General features: G+C 36.5%; 1 protein-coding gene across 6 annotated transcripts in view; it reads right to left on the minus strand.

Annotated features, from left to right (window-relative positions):
* PPP3CB (protein phosphatase 3 catalytic subunit beta) overlaps positions 1-21,473 on the minus strand; it is a 76,400-nt gene that overhangs the window by 34,721 nt on the left and 20,206 nt on the right. For all 6 annotated transcript variants that reach the window (XM_049645235.1, XM_049645230.1, XM_049645233.1 and 3 more), the window contains exons 5-9: positions 20,839-20,984; positions 20,432-20,571; positions 20,251-20,328; positions 20,050-20,144; positions 17,149-17,274 (exon numbers count right to left, since the gene is read on the minus strand). In XM_049645235.1, the coding sequence (XP_049501192.1) occupies positions 17,149-17,274; positions 20,050-20,144; positions 20,251-20,328; positions 20,432-20,571; positions 20,839-20,984 (585 nt within the window). The remainder of the gene's footprint in view (positions 1-17,148; positions 17,275-20,049; positions 20,145-20,250; positions 20,329-20,431; positions 20,572-20,838; positions 20,985-21,473) is intronic.

Here is a 21,473-nt window from a genome sequence, read left to right on the forward strand (position 1 = left end):
GTTTTCCTACATTTCAGACTATTTCCCCCCTAAATCTGGATATTTTCAAGACTCTCTCAGCACAATCTCTTGGTGATTTTATATGCTCAATCTCTTGGCAATTCCATCTATAACTACAGAGTTTCAAGTATCACCTTTCTGAAGATTATTCCACAGTCTGTATCACCAGTCTTGACCTCACCTTCAGTCTCGGGATTTCCTTGCTGGTATTATTGCCAACTATCTTAAACAATTTTATATTGTCTGTTTCTCCTACTAGAATGAAAGCTTCATGAGTGCAGGGTGATGTTTTGTTTACCACTGTACCTCAGAGTCCAGTACAATGCCTGGTAGAAGACAGGCATCCAATATTTGACAAATGAGTAATTTAAAAAAGAAAAGTGTAAGCAAGTTTCAATTAATAAATAAAAATGCCTATTGACTATAACCCTCTTGATGTCCTAATGGCACTTAGAAATGAACACATCCAAAACAAAATTCAATACTGCTCCTATTATTCCTCCTATAAATATATTAATAGCACACCACATGCCAGGGACTGTGCTAAAGCTCTGGGAATCAAATATAAAAAGTCCAGTCTCTACTCACCAGAAGCTTCCTAAATACTAAAGAATACATAGATAGATAGATATAGATGTATAGACATAGATATATAGATACACACACACACCCCCCACAGAAGAGTGATGAGCCCCATGCTTTAAGTATGCAGAGGTATACAAAAGACCTGCAGGGAAAAGGAAGGCTTCTGGTAGAGGAATCATGCAGTAGGAGTTTGTCATGTAGAGAGGGCACATAAGGCATTCTAATCATAAGTTAGAAAAAGTATGAAGTAGTCATATAGATGAATGGAATAGAACAAAGAGTCCAGAAATAAAACCTCACTTTAAAATTAATTAATTTTTTTAAAATTTACATTCAAGTTAGCTAACATATAGTGTAATAATGATTCAGGAGTAGAATTTAGTGATTTATCACTTACATGTAACATCTAGTACTCAACCCGACAAGTGTTCCCCTTAATGCCCTTTGCCCATTTATCCCATCCTCCCACCCCAAGCCCCTCCAGCAACCCTCAGTTTGTTCTCTGTATTTAAGAGTCTCTTATGGATTGTCCCCCTCCCTGTTTTTATATTATTTTTGCTTCCCTTCCCTTATGTTTATCTGTTTTGTATCTTAAATTCTCCATATGAGTGAAGTCATATGATATTCGTCTTTCTCTAACGTCGCTTAGCATAATAACGTCTAGTTCCATCTATGTTGTTGCAAATAAAACCTCACATTTAAGGTCAATTGATTTTCAACGAGGGTGCCAAAACAATTCAGTGGGGAAAAGAACAGTCTTTTCAACAAATGGTGCTGGGACAACTGAATGTCCCCATGCAAAAGAATTAAATTGGACCCCCACTACACATCATATATAAAACTTAACTCAAAATGGATCAAAGATTTAAATGTAAGAGCTAAAACTATAACACTTCTAGAAGATATCATAGAGGTAAATCTTCATTAGCTTAGATCAGGCGATAGTTTCTTAAACATGACACCAAAAACAAAAGCAACAAAAGAAAAAATAAATAGAGGACTTCACCAAAATTTAAAACTCTTTGCTTCAAAGGACACCATCAAGAAAGTGGAAAGACAACCCACAGTACAGGCAAAAATACTTCCAAATGATGTATCTCACAAGGAACTTGCAACTAGAATATATAAGGAACTCTTACAACTCAGTAATAAAAAGAAAACCCATTTAAAAATGAACACAATATTTAAATAAATGTTTCTTCAAAGAAGACAAGCAAATGGCCAATATACTACAAGGCTATAGTAATCAAAACAGTATGGTACTGGCACAAAAAAAGACACACACCAATGAAAGAGAATAGAAAGTCCAGAAATAAACTCATGCTTATACTGCCAACGGATCTATAACAAAGGAAACAAGAATATATAACAAAGAAGACTATCTCTTCAATAAATAATGTCTGAAAAACTGGACAGCTACATGCAAAAAAATGAAACTAGACCTCTTTCTTACACCATACACAAAAATAAATTCAAAATGGATTAAGACCTAAAAGTAAAACCTGAAACCATAAAACTCAAAGAAAACAGGCAGCAAACTCTTAGTCATTGGCCTTAGCAATATCTTTCTGGATCTCTCCTCAGGCAAGGGAAACAAAAGCAAAAATAAATAATTGGGATGTATCAAACTAAAAAGCTTTTGCACAGTGAAGGAAACCATCAACAAAATGAAAAGGCACTCTACTGAATGGGAGAAAATATTTACAAATGACATATCCAACAAGGGGTTATTACCCAAATATATAAAGAACTCATAGAACTCAACACCAAAACAACAACAACAACAACAACAACAACAACAAAACACCAAACAATTCCATTAAGAAATGGGCTGAGGACTTTAATAAACATTTTTCCAAAGAAGACATACAGGTGGGCCAACAGACACATGAAAAATGTTCAACATCACTTATCATCAGGGAAATGCAAATCAAAACCACAATGAGATACTACCTTACACTAGTCAGAACGGCTTGTATCAAAAAGATAACAAGTATTGGCAAAAATGTGGAGAAAAGGGAACTCTCAGGCACTGTTGGTAGGAATGCAAACTGGTGCAGCCACTACAGAAAACTGTATGGAGGTTCCTCAAAAAATTAACAACAGAAATACTATATGATCCAGTAATTTTACTTCGAAGCACCTACCTGAAGAAAACAAAAACACTAATTCAAAAAGATATGTACTCCTATGTTTATTGCAGCATTACTTAAAATAGCCAAGATATGGAAGCAACTAAGTATCCACTGATAGATGAATGGATAAAGAAGATGTGGTATATATACACAGTGAAATATTACTCAGCCATAAAAAAAAGTATGAAATCTTGCCCTGTGCAACAACATGGATACACCTAGGGGGTATTATGCTAAGTGAAGTAAGTCAGACAGAAAAAGACAAACACCATGTTATTTCACTTATATGTAGAATCTAAAAAAACAAAAAACAGAAATAGACTCATACATACAGAGAACAAACTGGTGGTTGTCAGAGAGAGGGCAGGGGGATGGACAAAATAGGCAAAAGGGATTAGGAGGTACAAAGTGCCAGTTATAAAAGAAAATAAGTCACAAGATTGAAAAGTACGGCATAGGGAATATAATCAATAATATTGTAATAACTTTGTATAGTGAAAGATGGTTAACTATACTTAAGGTAAGCATTTAGTAATGTATATAACTGTCAAATCACTATGTTGTACACCTGAAACTAGTATAATATTGTATGTCAATTACAATTCAATTAAAAAATTTTTTTCGGCTTCGGGGAAGATGATGGCGTAGGAGGATGCTGGGCTCACCGTGTCCTGCGGCATACTTAAATTCCACCCACACCTGCCTAAATAACCCAGAAAACTGCCAGAAGACTAGCAGAACGGATTCTCCGGAGCCAAGCGTAGACGAGAGGCCCATGAAAGAGGGTAGGAAGGGCGGAGTGGCGGTGCGCGATACATGGACTGGCGGGAGGGAGCCAGGACGGAGGGGCAGCCTGCCGGGGCAGCCTGCCGGCAAAGCAGAGCCCCCGAGTCTGGCTTGCAAACGCAGAGGGGCCGGACAGAGTGTGTTCGGACAGCAAGCGGGACTTAATATCCGGAAGGTTATAAGTTAACAGATCTGCTCGGAGAGCAGGAGGGCTAGAGGACAACAGGAGGGAGAGTTGTTGAGCCCCGGACAACAGAATGCAGCTTGGCGGGGAACAAAGGTGCTCACCAGCACCATCTCCCTCGCCCATCCCCTAGCCAAAATCCCAAAGGGAACCAGTTCCTGTGAGGGAACTTGCTTGTACCACGCAAACATCCAACGCTGTGCCTCTGCGGATCCATCCCTCCGGCGGGTCTGACTCCCTCCCCGAGCTGCAGGGCCCCTCCCGAAGCGGATCACCGAAGGATAAGTGAGCTGAGCCTGCCCCTCCCACCCCCGTGCACCTTGCCAAGCCACCCCAGCTAATACACCAAATCCCCAGCACCACAAGCCTGGCAGTGTGCAAGTAGCCCAGACGGGCCATGCCACTAGGAGAGGGGAAGAGAAGGTACACACCAGTCTGACTGTGGCCCCAGAGGTAGGCTGGGGGCAGACATCAGGTTTGACTGTGGCCCCGCCCACCAACGCAGTTAATTAAGACAGCACAGGGGAAGTGCCCCACCACTCCAGGGACTATCCAAAATGACGAAACGGAAGCATTCCTCTCAAAAAAACCTCCAGGAAATAACGACAGCTAACGAACTGATCAAAAATGATTTAAACAATATAACAGAAAGTGAATTTAGAATAATAGTCATAGAATTAATCGCTGGGCTTGAAAACAGTATAAAGGACAGCAGAGAATCCATTGCTACAGAGATCAAGGGACTAAGGAACAGCCAGGAGGAGCTAAAAAATGCTATTAATGAGCTGCAAAATAAAATGGAGATGACCACAGCTCGGACTGAAGAGGCAGAGGAGAGAATAGGTGAACTAGAAGATAAAATTATGGAAAAAGAAGAAGCTGAGAAAAAGAGAGATAAAAAAATCCAGGAATATGAGGGGAAAATTAGAGAACTAAGTGATGCACTAAAGAGAAATAATCTACACATAATTGGTATTCCAGAGGAGGAAGAGAGAGGGAAAGGTGCTGAAGGTGTACTTGAAGAAATAATAGCTGAGAACTTCCCTGATCTGGGGAAGGAAAAGGCATTGAAATCCAAGAGGCACAGAGAACTCCCTTCAGACGTAACTTGAATTGATGTTCTGCACGACATATCATAGTGAAACTGGCAAAATACAAGGATAAAGAGAAAATTCTGAAAGCAGCTAGGGATAAACATGCTCTAACATATAAAGGGAGACTGATAAGACTAGTGACAGATCTCTCTACTGAAACTTGGCAGGCCAGAAAGGAATGGCAGGAGATCTTCAATGTGATGAACAGAAAAAAATATGCAGCCCAGAATCCTCTATCCAGCAAATCTGTCATTTAGAATAGAAGGAGAGATAAAGGTCTTTCCAAACAAACAAAAACTGAAGGAATTCATTACCACTAAACCAGCCCTACAAGAGATCCTAAGGGGGATCCTGTGAGACAAAGTACCAGAGACATCGCTACAAGCATGAAACCTACAGAAATCACAATGACTCTAAACCCATATCTTTCTATAATAACACTGAATGTAAATGGACTAAATGCGCCAACCAAAAGACAGAGGGTATCAGAATGGATAACAAAACAAGACCCATCTATTTGCTGTCTATAAGAGACTCATTTTAGACCTGAGGACACTTTCAGATTGAAAGTGAGGGGATGGAGAACTATTTATCATGCTACTGAAAGTCAAAAGAAAGCTGGAGTAGCCATACTTATATCAGATAAACTAGACTTTAAATTAAAGGCTGTAACAAGAGATAAAAAAGGGCATTATATAATAATTAGGGTCTATCCATCAAGAAGAATTAACAATTATAAATGTCTATGCGCCGAATACGGGAGCCCCCAAATATATAAAACAATTACTCACAAACATAAGCAACCTTATTGACAAGAATGTGGTAATTGCAGGGGACTTTAATACCCCACTTACAACAATGGATAGATCATCTAGACACATGGTCAATAAAGAAACAAGGGCCCTGAATGATACATTGGATCAGATGGACCTGACAGATATATTTAGAACTCTGCATCCCAAAGCAACAGAATATACTTTCTTCTCGACTGCACGTGGAACATTCTCCAAGATAGATCACATACTGGGTCACAAAACAGCCCTTCATAAGAATACAAGAATTGAGATCATACCATGCATACTTTCAGACCACAATGCTATAAAACTTGAAATCAACCACAGGAAAAAGTTTGGAAAACCTCCAAAAGCATGGAGGTTAAAGAACGCCCTACTAAAGAATGAATTGGTCAACCAGGCAATTGGAGAAGAAATTTAAAAATATATGGAAACAAATGAAAATGAAAATACAACAATCCAAACACTTTGGGATGCAGCAAAGGCAGTCCTGAGAGGAAAATACATTGCAATCCAGGCCTATCTCAAGAAACAAGAAAAATTCCAAATACAAAATCTAACAGCACACCTAAAAGAAATAGAAGCAGAGCAGCAAAGACACCCCAAACCCAGCAGAAGAAGAGAAATAATAAAGATCAGAGCAGAAATAAACAATATAGAATCTAAAAAACCTGTAGAGCACATCAATGAAACCAAGAGTTGGTTTTTTGAAAAAATAAACAAAATTGATAAACCTCTAGCCAGGCTTCTCAAAAAGAAAAGGGAGATGACCCAAATAGATAAAATCATGAATGAAAATGGAATTATTACAACCAATCCCTCAGAAATACAAGCAATTATCAGGGAATACTATAAAAAATTATATGCCAACAAACTGGACAACCTGGGACAAATGGATAAATTCCTAAGCACCCACACTTTTCCAAAACTCAAACAGGAGGAAATGGAAAGCTTGAACAGACCCATAACCAGTGAAGAAATTGAATCAGTTATCAAAAATCTCCCAACAAATAAGAGTCCAGGACCAGATGGCTTCCATGGGAAATTCTACCAGACATTTAAAGCAGAGATAATACCTATCCTTCTCAAGCTATTCCAAGAAATACAAAGGGAAGGAAAACTTCCAGACTCATTCTATGAAGCCAGTATTACTTTGATTCCTAAACCAGTAACAAAAGAGAACTACAGGCCAATATCCCTGATGAATATGGATGCAAAAATTTTCAATAAGATACTAGCAAATTGAATTCAACAGCTTATAAAAAGAATCATTCACCATGATCAAGTGGCATTCATTCCTGGGATGCAGGGCTGGTTCAACATTCGCAAATCAATCAACGTGATACATCACATTAATAAAAGAAAAGATAAGAACCATATGATCCTGTCAATCGATGCAGAAAAGGCATTTGACAAAATTCAGCATCCTTTCTGAATAAAAACCCTCAAGAAAGTCGGGATAGAAGGAACATACTTAAACATCATAAAAGCCATTTATGAAGAGCCCACAGCTAATATCACCCTCAATGGGGAAAAACTGAGAGCTTTCCCCCTGAGATCAGGAACACGACAGGGATGTCCACTCTCACTGCTGTTGTTTACCATAGTGTTGGAAGTGCTAGCATCAGCAATCAGACAACAAAAGGAAATCAAAGGCATCAAAACTGGCAAAGATGAAGTCAAGCTTTCACTTTTTGCAGATGACATGATACTATACATGGAAAATCCGATAGACTCCACCAAAAGTCTGCTAGAACGGATACATAAATTCAGCAAAGTTGCAGGATACAAAATCAATGTACAGAAATCAGTTGCATTCTTATATACTTATAATGAAGCAACAGAAAGACAAATAAAGAAACCGATCCCATTCACGATTGCACCAAGAAGCATAAAATACCTAGGAATAAATCTAACCAAAGATGTACAAGAGCTGTATGCTGAAAACTATAGAAAGCTTATGAAGGAAATGGAAGAAGATATAAAGAAATGGAAAAACATTCCGTGCTCATGGGTTGGAAGAATAAATATTGTTAAAATGTCAATACTACCCAAAGCTATCTATACATTCAATGCAATCCCAATCAAAATTGCACCAGCATTCTTCTCGAAGCTAGAACAAGCCATCCTAAAATTCATATGGAACCACAAAAGGCCTCGAATAGCCAAAGTAATTTTGAAGAAGAAGACCAAAGCAGGAGGCATCACAATCCCAGACTTTAGCCTCTACTACAAAGCTGTCATCATCAAGACAGCATGGTATTGGCACAAAAACAGACACACAGACCAATGGAATAGAATAGGAACCCCAGAACTAGACCCACAAAAGTATGCCCAACTAATCTTTGACAAAGCAGGAAAGAACATCCAATGGAAAAAAGACAGTCTCTTTAACAAATGGTGCTGGGAGAACTGGACAGCAACATGCAGAAGAATGAAACTAGACCACTTTCTTACACCATTCAAAAAAATAAACTCAAAATGGATAAAGGACCTGAATGTGAGACAGGAGACCATCAAAACCCTAGAGGAGAAAGCAGGAAAAGACCTCTCTGACCTCAGCCGCAGCAATTTCTTACTTGACACATCTCCAAAGGCAAGGGAATTAAAAGCAAAAATGAACTATTGGGACCTCATGAAGATAAAAAGCTTCTGCACAGCAAAGGAAACAATCAACAAAACTAAAAGGCAACCAACGGAATGGGAAAAGATATTTGCAAATGACATATCGGACAAAGGGCCAGTATCCAAAATCTATAAAGAGCTTACCAAACGCCACACCCAAAAAACAAATAATCCAGTGAAGAAATGGGCAGAAAACATGAATAGACACTTCTCTAAAGAAGACATCCGGATGGCCAACAGGCACATGAAAAGATGTTCAATGTCGCTCCTCATCAGGGAAATTCAAATCAAAACCACACTCAGATACCACCTCACGCCAGTCACAGTGGCCAAAATGAACAAATCAGGAGACTATAGATGCTGGAGAGGATGTGGAGAAACAGGAACCCTCTTGCACTGTTGGTGGGAATGCAAACGGGTGCTGCCACTCTGGAAAACAGTGTGGAGGTTCCTCAAAAAATTAAAAACAGACTTACCCTATGACCCAGCAGTAGCACTGCTAGGAATTTGCCCAAGGGATACAGGAGTACTGATGCATAGGGGCACTTGTACCCCAATGTTTATAGCAGCACTCTCAACAATAGCCAAATTATGGAAAGAGCCTAAATGTCCATCAACTGATGAATGGATAAAGAAATTGTGGTTTATATACACAATGGAGTACTATGTGGCAATGAGAAAGAATGAAATATGGCCCTTTGTAGCAACGTGGATGGAACTGGAGAGTGTGATGCTAAGTGAAATAAGCCATACAGAGAAAGACAGATACCATATGTTTTCACTCTTATGTGGATCCTGAGAAACTGAACAGAAACCCATGGAGGAGGGGAAGGAAAAAAAACAAAAGAGGTTAGAGTGGGAGAGAGCCAAAGCATAAGAGACTGTTAAAAACTGAGAACAAACTGAGGGTTGATGGGGGGTGGGAGAGAGGGGAGGGTGGGTGATGGGCATTGAAGAGGGCATCTTTTGGGATGAGCACTGGGTGTTGTATGAAACCAATTTGACAATAAATTTCATATATTAAAAATAAATAAATAAAAATAAAAGACATGAAAGGAAAAAAAACTATAAATAAATAAATAAATAAATAAATAAATAAATAAATAAAAATCCAGGGAAACTGTATTGGTTAAACTAATGGAAAGTGTACAAACACCTCGTTCTCTGGAAAACTTAGCTTTCCAGGATGATGAGAGATACAACAGAGGAGCACTATATAATCAAGATCCTTATAGTTTTCCCAACCTGATATTAACATTAGCGCAATATTATAATTTTCATGTCTGTATGTCTTATAGATGATCTTTTATGGTTATCTCAGTGGACAATTTGAATAAAATCCAATTCAGGAAGGATTTTGTCATAGTAATCATGAGAACTATACACTTTTCAGCTGGGGCATGTGTTGTCCTGCCTTTGTGGCAATGAATGTATTGAACCACCATTTGGTAGAGTTTGTACAAACACATAAATATAATTTATGAATTATTGTTAATAAAAGCACATTTTTGTGAGTGATAAAAAAAATTTTTTTTCAGGGTGCCTGGGTGGGTCAGTTGGTTAAGCATCCAACTCTTGGTTTCAGCTCAGGTCATGATCTCATGGTTCATGAGTTCAAGCCACACATCAGGCTCTCTCCTGTCAGTGTAGAGCCGACTTCAGATCCTCTGTTCCCTCTCTCTCTCTGTCCCTCCCCCACCCACACAGGCTCTCTGTCTCTCTCTCTCTCAAAAATAAGTAACAACAAAAAAGATCTCTCTCTTTTTCCCTCTGCCCCTCTCCCCCACTTGTGTGTGCTCTCTCTCTAAAAAAAAAAAAAAAAAAATTCTAATGAACACAGGATTTAAATAAACATTTCTCAGGGCACCTGGGTGGCTCAGTCAGTTAAGCGCCTGACTTTGGCTCAGGTCATGATCTCAGGGTTCATGAGTTCAAGCACTGTGTCAGGTTTTGTGCTTAACAGCTCAGAGCCTGGAGCCTGTTTTGGATTCTGTGTCTCCCTCTCTCTCTGCCCCTCCTCCGCTGCACTTTCTGTGTGTGCGTGTGTGCATGTGTGTGTATGTGTGAGTGTCTCTCTCTCTCTCAAAAATAAATAAACATTTAAAAAATTTTTTAAATAAGTATTTCTTCAAGGAAGATAAACAAATGGTCAATAAGTACATGAAAATATACTCAACACCATTATTCACTAGGGAAATGCAAATCAAAACCATGAGACACAACTTCATATGATGATGGCTATAATAAGAAATACATAGGGGCACCTGGGTGGCTCAGTCAGTTAAGCCTCTGACTTTGCCTCAGATCATGATCTCACGGTTCATGGGTTCGAGCCCCACGTCAGGCTCTGTGCTGACAGCTCAGAGCCTGGAGCCTGCTGTCTCCCTCTCTCTCTGCCCCTCTCCCATTCATGTGCGCTCTCTCTTTCTCTCTCTCTCTCAAAAATAAACATTAAAAAAAAAAGAAATACATAATATAAAGTGTTGGCAAGCATATGGAAAAAATGGAACCATTCACTGTCAATGGGACTATACAGCTGCTTTGGAAAGAAGTTTGGCAGATTCTCAAAAGGTTAAACATAAGAGTTACGATTGGACCCACTAATTCTACTCCCAGTTCTATACCTAATAAATACATATGTCCATACAAAAACCTGTACATGAATGTTCACTGCAGCAGCATTATTAATAGTTAAAAAGTGAAAACAATCAAATGTCTTGCAACTAATGAAGGCATAAACAAAATTTGGTATTCCACATCACTCATCCTCAGGGAAATGTAAATCAAAACTACAATGAGCTATTACCTCACAACTGTCAGAACAGCTAAAACCAAAAATACAAGAAACAGGCGCCTGGGTGGCTCAGTCAGTTGAGAGTTCTATTCTTGATTTCAGCTCAGGTCATGATCTCAGGGTTATGGGATCAAGCCCCGCATTGGGCTCCATACTGTGTGTGGAGCCTGCTTAAGATTCTGTCTCTCCCTCTGTCCCTCTCCCCAGTTTGCGTGTTCTATCTCTCTAAAGTAAATAAAAAATTTAAAAAAACAAAAACAAAAAAACAAGAAACAACATGTGTCTGTGAGGCTGTGGAGAAAAAAGAACCCTCTTGCACTGTTGCATTGTTGGTAGGAATGCCAACTGGTGTAGAAACTATGGAAGACAGTATGGAGGTTTCTCAAAAAGTTAAAAATAGAACTACCCTATGATCCAGTAATCATACTACTGAATATTTACCAAAAAAGACAAAAACAACTAATTCAAAGAGATACATGCACCTCTAGGTTCATAGCAACATTATTTACAACAGCTAAATTATGGAAGCAGCCCAAGTGTCCATCAACAGCTGAATGGATAAAGAAAAAGTCATATATATATGTAGAGATATATATACACATGCATACACATACAACGGAATATTATTTAGCCATAAAAAAGAATGACATCTTGCCATTGCAACAACATGGATGAATCTATAAACTATAATGGTAAGCAAAATATGCCAATCATAGAAAAACAAATACTATATGATCTCACCCATACATGGAGTTTAAGCAAATGAACAAAGGAACAAAAAAAGAAAAACAAAAAACAAAAAACAGATTCTTCAACAAACTAATGATTATCAGATAGGAGATGGCTGGGAGATGGGTAAAACAGATGAAGGGAATTAAGAGTTCACTTATCCTGATGAGCACTGAGTTGGAATTGTTGAATCACTATATTGTACAACTGAAACTAATGTAGCATTACATTATGTTAACTACACTGCAATTAAAATAAACTTCTTTACCCACCCTCCCCAAATAAAATTGTTTTTAATGTTTATTTTTGAGAGAGAGAGAGAGAGAGAGAGAGAGAGAGCGCGCACAAGCAGAGAGAAAGGAGGACAGAGGATCTGAAGTGGGCTCCTTGCTGACAGCAGAAAGCCTGAGGTGGGGCTTGAACTTGCAAACTACAGGATCATGACCTGAGCCAAAGTCTGACACTTAATTTCCTGAGCCACCCAGGAGACCCCAAAATATTTTTTTTTTTTTAAAGTGGTGTATCCATATAATAGAAGATTACTTGGTCACAAAAAGGAATGAAGTACTGATTCATGCCACAACATGGATAAACCTGAAAACATTAGAGAAAGGTACTAGTCACAAAAGATCACAAATTGTATGATTCTATTTATATGAAATATCCAGAACAGGCAAACCTATGGAGTTAGAAAGTAGCTTAATGCTTGCTGAGAGCCAGCAATGAGAGGCAGGAGGAAATGGGGTGTGACTACTAATGGATACAGGGTATCTTTGGGAAGATGATTAAAACGTTTCAAAAATGTGGTGATTACTGTACAACTCCACAAATATACTAAAAACCACTGGACTGTAGGATTTAAATAGGTTAATTGTATGGGATGTGAATTATATCTCATTAAAACTGTTATGAAAAAATAAACCAAAATATGAAAACATGAAACCTAATGAGCATCATATGCAGGTAATTGGCAATGCTGTGTTATGGCTAGAACATAGAGAATAAGATGAGAAGGAAAGAAATGAGGCTGAAAACGTAAAGAGGTCCAAAGACCTTGTATGACAGATTAAGATTTACCTTGAAAGCTACGAGATATCATTTATGACTAACAAATAGTAGCTTTTAAGTATATAGTACTTTTCATCCAGAAGCTTAACTGTGAAAGAAAGGCATGGTAGTTGCCAAAGAAAGATACCAAATAGGGGAAATGTTATTTAATCTTTAAAATAAAGATCAGATAGATTTCAGCAATTTATAAAAGAACTTAATACAGAGTCTGAAAATACAGAAGATCTAACAGATCTAAGAGATGAAGCAAGTTTCCTGAAAAAATAGAAACATAATGGAATCCTAGAGTCAGGTTAGAAGGGCTAACCCTAGATGGAAAGGGTCACCTCTTCAACAAGGTAAGACTTCAACAAGGTTAAGACTTCAAGGTTTATAAGAAGGGAAACAATAAGTAGAGAAAGCTCCCACTAGTGATATATGTTTTCTCTGAGAGTGAGGGAAGTGGCTACAAAAAAAAAGTGTTTAAGAGAAAAAAAAAAAAATTAAATTGATAATATTTCCTAACGGAAAAGGGAAAGGAAGCAGATTAGTGACACAAAAAATATTTAGGTACTATCGAGAACCCAACCAATGCCTAGCAATCAAAGAGTGGTACCACTTCATAAGGCTGTGTAAATATCTCCAGCAGTGTTCTATACCCTGGCTATAAGAATGGAGAAAATGGATGGTTGGATTTACTGCGGCTAAGATTTGCAAGATAAATGAATAGCAAAAAGAGAGAGAAAGGAGTATGAAGGTGCATTAAGAAGGAAGAGAGGCAAGGAGTGATCTGACTTATAAGAAAATGACACAGTCAAAGGCCTAGCAATCCCAATGAAGATCAAGAGTAGCTATAACTAGAGTGAGGGGTTGCTAAAATAACAGGTTTTCATCACAGAGTGTTAATGGTAATATCATTACCAGATCAAACATCTAAGTCATCTTCAACCATTCCCTCGCCTGCAACATGCAATCTTGTTAAGTCTTAACTCATCGTACTTCTATAATTCTTGCAGTTCTCCCCTGCTCTCTATTCCTAATGCTACCAGGGCTTTATTATAGTTCCACTTGACTCTTGATGGAGCTTCATAAAACAGGTCTCCCAACTTCTAGTCTTCCAGGCCATTTCACCAATTTTTCTAAATGACTATCATGGTCAATACTCTGTTTCAGCTGCTGCCCACCATTTATCAAAGTTCCAAATTCTCTGTGTGGTGATCAAAATCCTCATCATCTAGCCCTAACTTAACTTCTCATTCTTTTTCTACTACTACTGACCTTCATACATCTTAACTGCAAATCAGCCTGAACCCCTCAACATTTGTCAGTGGCCTTATGCTCTCTTGCTTTCTGACTCAGGGAAATTCTGTTACCTAGAATTCTCCTGCCCATATCTACAATTCCAATTCCACCATTCTACAAGCCCTGGTTCAAATGCTACTTTAACCCCTCTAACAAATATAATCTACCCCCTCCTCTTAATTCCTATAAAACTAGACTTCTCTAGGAACACTTACATTTTGTTATCATTATTCATGTATCTTAAATTCTCTGTTAATCTGCAAAGGCCTATGTCTTACTTGTATTTTTGTATCCTTAGTAACGGGAATAAAACAGACTTTCCAAAAAAATCTAGTAAATGAATAAATATTACATGTATGACCTTCTATGGGAGATTGCACTTTATTGGACCCTCTAGAACAGAGGTTCTTAAATTGGGGGCAGTAAACCTGAAAGGAGTTACCAATTTACTTCAGATATAGAAGCATCCTGAAAATGTTATGTTTATGTACAAACGTACATATATTTTTCTGAGGCAAAGTCCATAAATTTCATCAGATTCTCAAAAGGGTTTAAGAAATTAATAAATGTGTTTGTGTAGTTACTTTAATAATAAGCAAGAGTCCTTATCTTTTACAGATTCATTCTAAAATATTTATAGCTATAAAAAAATGGCTGATATATGATCCAAAATAATTAATGTATTGGGTGGGGAGTAGTGGATGGGTATATAAATGATACAACATTGGCCATGGTTTGATAACTGGATCAAATTATTGAAGCTGAGCAATTGGTACATAGCAACTCATCATATTATTCATTATACCTTTGTATATGTTGGAAACTTTCCAACATAGGATTTTTCTTTTTAAGAAATAAAAAGCCCCAAAAGGTTAAAAACACAGATTTCATCTAACTTTAGGATTCAATCAGCCTCCAAGGAAGCCTCTGGCTTAGGTTAGTTGCTTCTCAGAGATTACATCAGAGTCAAATTGGCTTTTTCAAAGTGGAACAAGTGAGCCACCATTTGCTGTTATTTACAACAAAAGAAAATTTTCATTAGAATCAAATAGGCTATCTAAATAGCTAACATGTATTAAATGGAAAAATAGGGGCGCCTGGGTGGCTCAGTCGGTTAAGCGTCCGACTTCAGCTCAGGTCATGATCTTGCGGTCCGTGAGTTCGAGCCCCACGTTGGGCTCTGGGCTGATGCTCAGAGCCTGGAGCCTGCTTCCGATTCTGTGTCTCCCTCTCTCTCTGCCCCTCCCCCGTTCATGCTCTGTCTTTCTCTGTCTCAAAAATAAATAAACGTTAAAAAAAAAAATTTAAAAAAAAAAAAAGGAAAAATATGCAAAGAGTTTGAAAAAATCTTACTGTGCTCAACATTAGCTAGGATTCTATTTGCATATAATGTTCAAATCTAAGCTTCACATTTTTAGAAAGATATGAATAATTTGGAGAAGATTCACGGGGGCGGGGGGGGGGGGGGAATGGTCAAAAGGTTTGAATACTTCCTTATCTTTATAAGATGATTTAAAGTGGCAAAAAAAGAACAAAAGATTACTTAGTAGCAAACTTCAAATGTAGTAACACTGATAGAAACCTGATTCTCCATTTTTACTTATGACAGATCCCCAGAAACTAGATTAAATTTTCTCATCTCTCAAAAGGAATTAGACTACATGATTATGAAGTTAACTATTAGTTTTAAAATTCTCTGATGCCCTGGTTTTTGATAGGTGCATTAGTTGAGAAAAGCTATTATCCCTATTTCTTTTCTCAAAACACAAATTATTTAGACTAGATATAATGAAGTACCGTATTTCCTTATTGCAGAGGCATTAGAGAATCAAATCAGAATCCATGAAATGTCTATTTTCCTCCTACCTTATCCTTCCCTTTCTTTCCAGCCCCCCAACCCCACTCATATTACATTAAAACAGTTGAGTTGAAGTCTAGCCTAAGGGCAGGAGAATGAGCAATATGAATTCTTAAATTCCCTTCAGCCTGATGATGCTATGATTGAACTATTTCTCATCCACCAAAGATAGAAGGTTATAAGTGTAATGCATCCCTTGCACCTAAGCCTTTTACTGGCCCCCTTCTCAAATGCTAAAGTGGGTAATTCTATCTCCATATTAACTTGTTGACCTACTGAGTAACTGATGAAGACTGAAGGCAATCTTCAAAAAGTCTGTTTAACGTACACAGTTTAAGTATTAACTCTGTATTTTAGAACCCAAAATTGCGTTGGCAGAAATATCATATGTCAAACAGAAAGGAACATTTTGTAACATGGAAGAGGTGAGAAAAAATAGAGAGGGATATAGAACAAAATGTTTTACAATCATATCTGTACTCTCATACTCTTATTTTCCACTTATGGTAACTGAGGCATTGCCTTGTGGAAAAATTAACACTAAATAGAAAAGAATGTGATATAGTAAGGAAATCCTAAGAATTCTATACAACTAGGAAAAAAAAAACAGAAAAAAAAATCTTAAATAGCATTATGTTCTCTTAAAAAGCCTAATAAGCATAAACTAATATATTATTAATGGAAATTATCAGAAAGCATCACAACTAAATTTGTATACATATTTTTATACAGGAAAACAAATATTAGGTTTGAACCTGAATTTCTCTTTATCATTCTTCTCAGGGTATACAGAACTGCTAACATATAACTAACATTGCCCAAAACTAGGGCTCTTAAATTCTCCCATAAAATACTCTGACATCCCCCAAAAGTGGTGTTAAAATATGCAAAAGTGTCCATTCCAAAGCAAAGCTATCCCTCCATTCCTTATAAAAGATTTAAGCTAAAGAAAAGCAGAAAGTAAAACCCAACAGCTGAAGACAACATCAGGCTATTTATAAGTCTTCTCCTAGTCCCCCAGACACCCTCACACGGGGGCTATAAACAGCTAACCAAAATATCTTTGAGGCTCTCATATCCACACCCACTGACACAAGTAGAGCTGAACCCACAGTGAAACTAGACTTCAGTTTCCTTTAGTAAGTATGTGTCTGCAATAGTAAACTGGAGTAAATGTAACAGTAATAAAACATAAAAAAAAAAAAAGAATCATACCTTTTTCTCCAACAAATGGTAAAGACCATGTGAAGACATCCATAAAATTGGGCAACCAGTAAGGATGTGGAGAACAGTTAAATTGTCGAATATTCATCACATTATTTTCATACTTTAATACAGCAGCTGAAAGAGAAGTTTGAATGTGAATGTAACAATTTGTCTTTAGCTCCAAAAGTCTAAAACACATAAAAGCAAAAAAATATTGTTTTAAGGGGGTAGGGAATCAAGGGGTGAGTTGAATAAGGACTAGTAGAGGGAGATAGGAACTAATTTTTTAGTAATAACACACTTTTGTTTTTAACACACTTTTATATAAAGCATAGTCAGATCTACAGTTATTTTTAATGAAATTCCCAGATTTCTAGAATGTTTGTTTCACTTTATAATTTAATGAAGAACATGCACTTTAAATCCAAAATTGTGAAAACTCAATTTTTAGAGGAAACACAGAACGGCAATGAGCAATTTTCTAGGTTTAAAAGTTCGTATAAGTTGAAGGAATTTTAAGAGGATCTTTTTAGTTGCAGGCAACCTGAAAAAGATAGCTAAATGGTAATAAAGCAAAAACCAAAACAAAACAAAAGCCAGAAAAAAAGCAGTTTTTATGATTATATAAATGTATTTATTTCATTTATATGGGAAATCAAGTGAAACTACCACAAAGAAATATTTTACTTCATTTAGAAAAAATTCCATTAAAAATATTATAACCAAATAACCCAAAAGTAACATACTCATCTCAATTTAAGGTATCTAATGTTTCAATATGTTAAAAGAAATAATATCTTAAATTAACTACATAGATTTCAGACACTGGTTATATTATTTTATGGAACACTGGGTTATATGGGCTAGATTCTAATCTAAGCTATAGCACATACTATCTTCGTAATGCTTGGTAAATTATTTAACTACCCTATTTCTCATTCATAAAATAGGACTATTATGTCCACCCTGCCTATCTCAGAAGTTGATTTTACGATCAGAGAATGTATTTCACATGAAAGTATATAAAAGTATAAAATGTGTTGTAGATATAATAATTATGTGATTACTTTTTTTTCCATTTTAATGAAAAGCATGAAAATGCAAATGTTAAATTCCAAGATGTGGGATTCTGGCTAATACAAAGTCACAAGTAATGTGTTTGTTTCCCTTAGGAAATAAAAGTATTTAAAATTTAGCCTCAGAAATTAGGGGCCGATACCAAGTTTTCAGCTTTAAAACAAAACAAGAGAGTGAGAGAGAAAGAGAGAGCAAGAATCTAGAAAATTGCCTTATAGATGGAATGAAACATTACAAACATACCCATACCATGTAAGCACTCAAATCATTAACACTATGTACAGACTAATCACTACTAAGAGACATCTGATTTTGACAAGACAGATTCGATGGTTTGAGTTTCTTTTCTGAATACTCAGAAAAGTAATCCCTTTACCCCCTAAGTCAAACTGACAGAGGACAACCAATAAGAGAGTAATCAACTGAGCACTGAACACTAGGTCTTATAATGCTGATAAGGGGAGGTCACAGTTGAGGTAGCAGAGCGCCGGTACAAAGTTAAACGTAGCACTCTATTCTGTTCTTGAGAACTGAGTCAAAACTTAGATACCATTTTCTTCAAAAGTGAAGCCACACATCATTAGATAACTTCTTCAGAAATTCTGAAGTTTGTAAACTAAACTACAATTTAAAAGGCCATTTTAGCACTGGCATACTCCTTAGAGACTACACAGATACCAACTTCTGAAGATTAGCAACTCAGTCCATGGCATGGTTGTTTTGGTAATTAATATAGTATTAAGTTTTTGTAGCATATTCTGTATCAAACTTATAGCATGCTACCATTTGATCTCAGGCAAATGTTTTAATCTTTTAACCATCATCTCCAATAACAACAACAACAACAAAAAATCCTCTTATTCTAGTCCTCTATGACCCATATTTAGCAATGACCTCATTACGTCTCTAATACTTTCAAAAAAGTCTTTAACCTTCTGTTCTTTCCTCCTGGCACATCTGTTCCAGTGACCCTAGAAACTATGGCATAGTCAACTGAATTCCAGACATATCAAGACAGAATAGAAGCTGGCTTCTTAACTTCCTCTTCTGAAAATGTGAACTACGTAAACATACCCAAGCTCATCTTTAACGTCTTTGGCACACACTTAACTAGATTAAGATCCTAAGTATTATCTGTCAATAAGCTATGTTCAAAGTTAAATGAAACCCAATTATTATAGACAGATCAAATATGGACAGAAGGAGAAGGAATGAAAACTAGTGGAACAGAAGATAAAGAAAAAAGACGAAAAAAAGGAAAAAAGAATAGTTAAAAGAAAGGAAGAATATGTCTCTGAAATGGAGGTCAGAATGAATTAATCAAAGAAGGTTCAACTACAAATCTTCATGGGGCAATGATAAGACTGTAGATAGAGGTAAAAGCAGGGAGGAAGAAAGACAAACAGAACCTAGATCAGTGAAATAAAACAAGAAACATGATAAACTAAATTAACTATATAGTGCAAATACATGAAATGGTCAAAGCAGCAGAAGGAGCTTTATGCAAACAAGAAAACATTCTCTTGATTATAAGGGGAAAGATTTAAGAAAGGGGAGTTTGAGAAAATCATGTTTGATTTTTTGACTTAATTCAGAGCATTCTTTGATAAGATAGCTTTTATGACTGACAAGTTGTGGAATGATTACAGATGGTAAGTTTCACATTTTGGATTTTTATTTCTTATTCTCTCCCCTCCCTTATATCTTATACTTTTTTATGATGAGATTTGGATAGTTACAGTTTCAAACAATGCCTCTTTTCCATTATTTTCAAAAAATAAGTCAATAAAAAAGCTAAGTTGCTTAACAATTTTTTTATCAACAACATCTTACCTTTATTATTGTAGACATCTAAGTAATTAGGTGCCGAAAAAATTGTTATTAATGAAGGGAACCCTGTAGTTTGACTTTTTCTGTACATTCTATAGCTGTAAAACAAATAGCTTAATATGCATCGTAAAGCATCAATTATGAGTTACTAAGTTTGATTTGTACATAAGGTGTTAATTTGGGTCAGGGAAACAGAATTCTTACCCTGCATCTTGAGCTTCATGAGCTCTAATAATCGATAACAAATTATTGTTTTGCAAAAATTCACACACTGCTGGATAGCTGTGGGGGAAAAAAGTAAATTAAGTAAAATAATGGTTTTCTATATGAAATATATGCTATTTTAACAACTCAAATGTGTTTAATCTTGGATATTTTTCCTTACTTATAAAAATAAGAACATCCTCGAACTGTATTGTGACTAAAATGTTCCTGTGATTTTTCATTTCCAAAATCTTCAGAAGGATCGGACCATAGCAAGTCACACATTGGTCCAAATGCAGGTGGCTCTTTGAATCTATCTAACTGTGAAAGAAAGAAAAGAAAGAAACAAAGAAAAGAATAACTTGTCAAAAGTGAGAATAGAATGGACACAGTAAAGTGGTACCAACTTTGAATACTGTCCATACTACATCGTTCTGAAATGGTTAGAGAATATTTCCTTAAAATATCAGTATGATAATTTTTACCATTACCTAATCTTGGCAGTGAAGAGAAGTTTAAAATTTCTACTCTCTACCCAACAAAGTACTATCAATAGGAACCAACCTTGGAACTACAATATGTACTCACTCTCCTAATATCATCCAGTGTGTGTATTTCTGGTGAAAGTCCACCATGAACACAAAGAAATTGTTGATTTAAAAGTGCAGCAAGAGGCAGGCTATCAAAAGCTTCCATACAAGCTTCATAGACTCTTTCTGAATATTTAATTTTACCTAGAAGAAAAAATAATTGAAAATTACAATACTAGTTGATCATTTTGAAGATTAATCTATCGATCAATCGACCGACCTACCTACCTACCTATCTATAATTGACTATTGAAACCAAGGAAAGAAAATTATAGACACAGATAACAGCTAAGTGGCCACCAGTGAGTAAAGAGGTAACTATAAAAAGACAGCAAAAAGGAATTTATGGGATGATGAAATTTTTCTTTATCATGACTATGGTGGTAGGCAGTTCTATGCACTTGTCAAAACTCAGAACTAAACACTACAAAGAGTGAATTTTACTGTATACAATTTTTTTCTAAAAAGGAAAGCATCTTGCTGTATGAGGATCAATAAAATAAGCAGTGGTATTGGTCTTATGAAGACAAAATATTTGCAGTCTCTAAATTTACTTTGGGTATGCAGTAGATCACCATAAAATATTACTTAAAATAAATAAGTCAAATTTCTAAAAACAGCCCAACCTTTTAC

The sequence above is a fragment of the Panthera uncia genome, chromosome D2, assembly GCF_023721935.1.
Source record: "Panthera uncia isolate 11264 chromosome D2, Puncia_PCG_1.0, whole genome shotgun sequence".
NCBI lineage: Eukaryota > Metazoa > Chordata > Mammalia > Carnivora > Felidae > Panthera > Panthera uncia.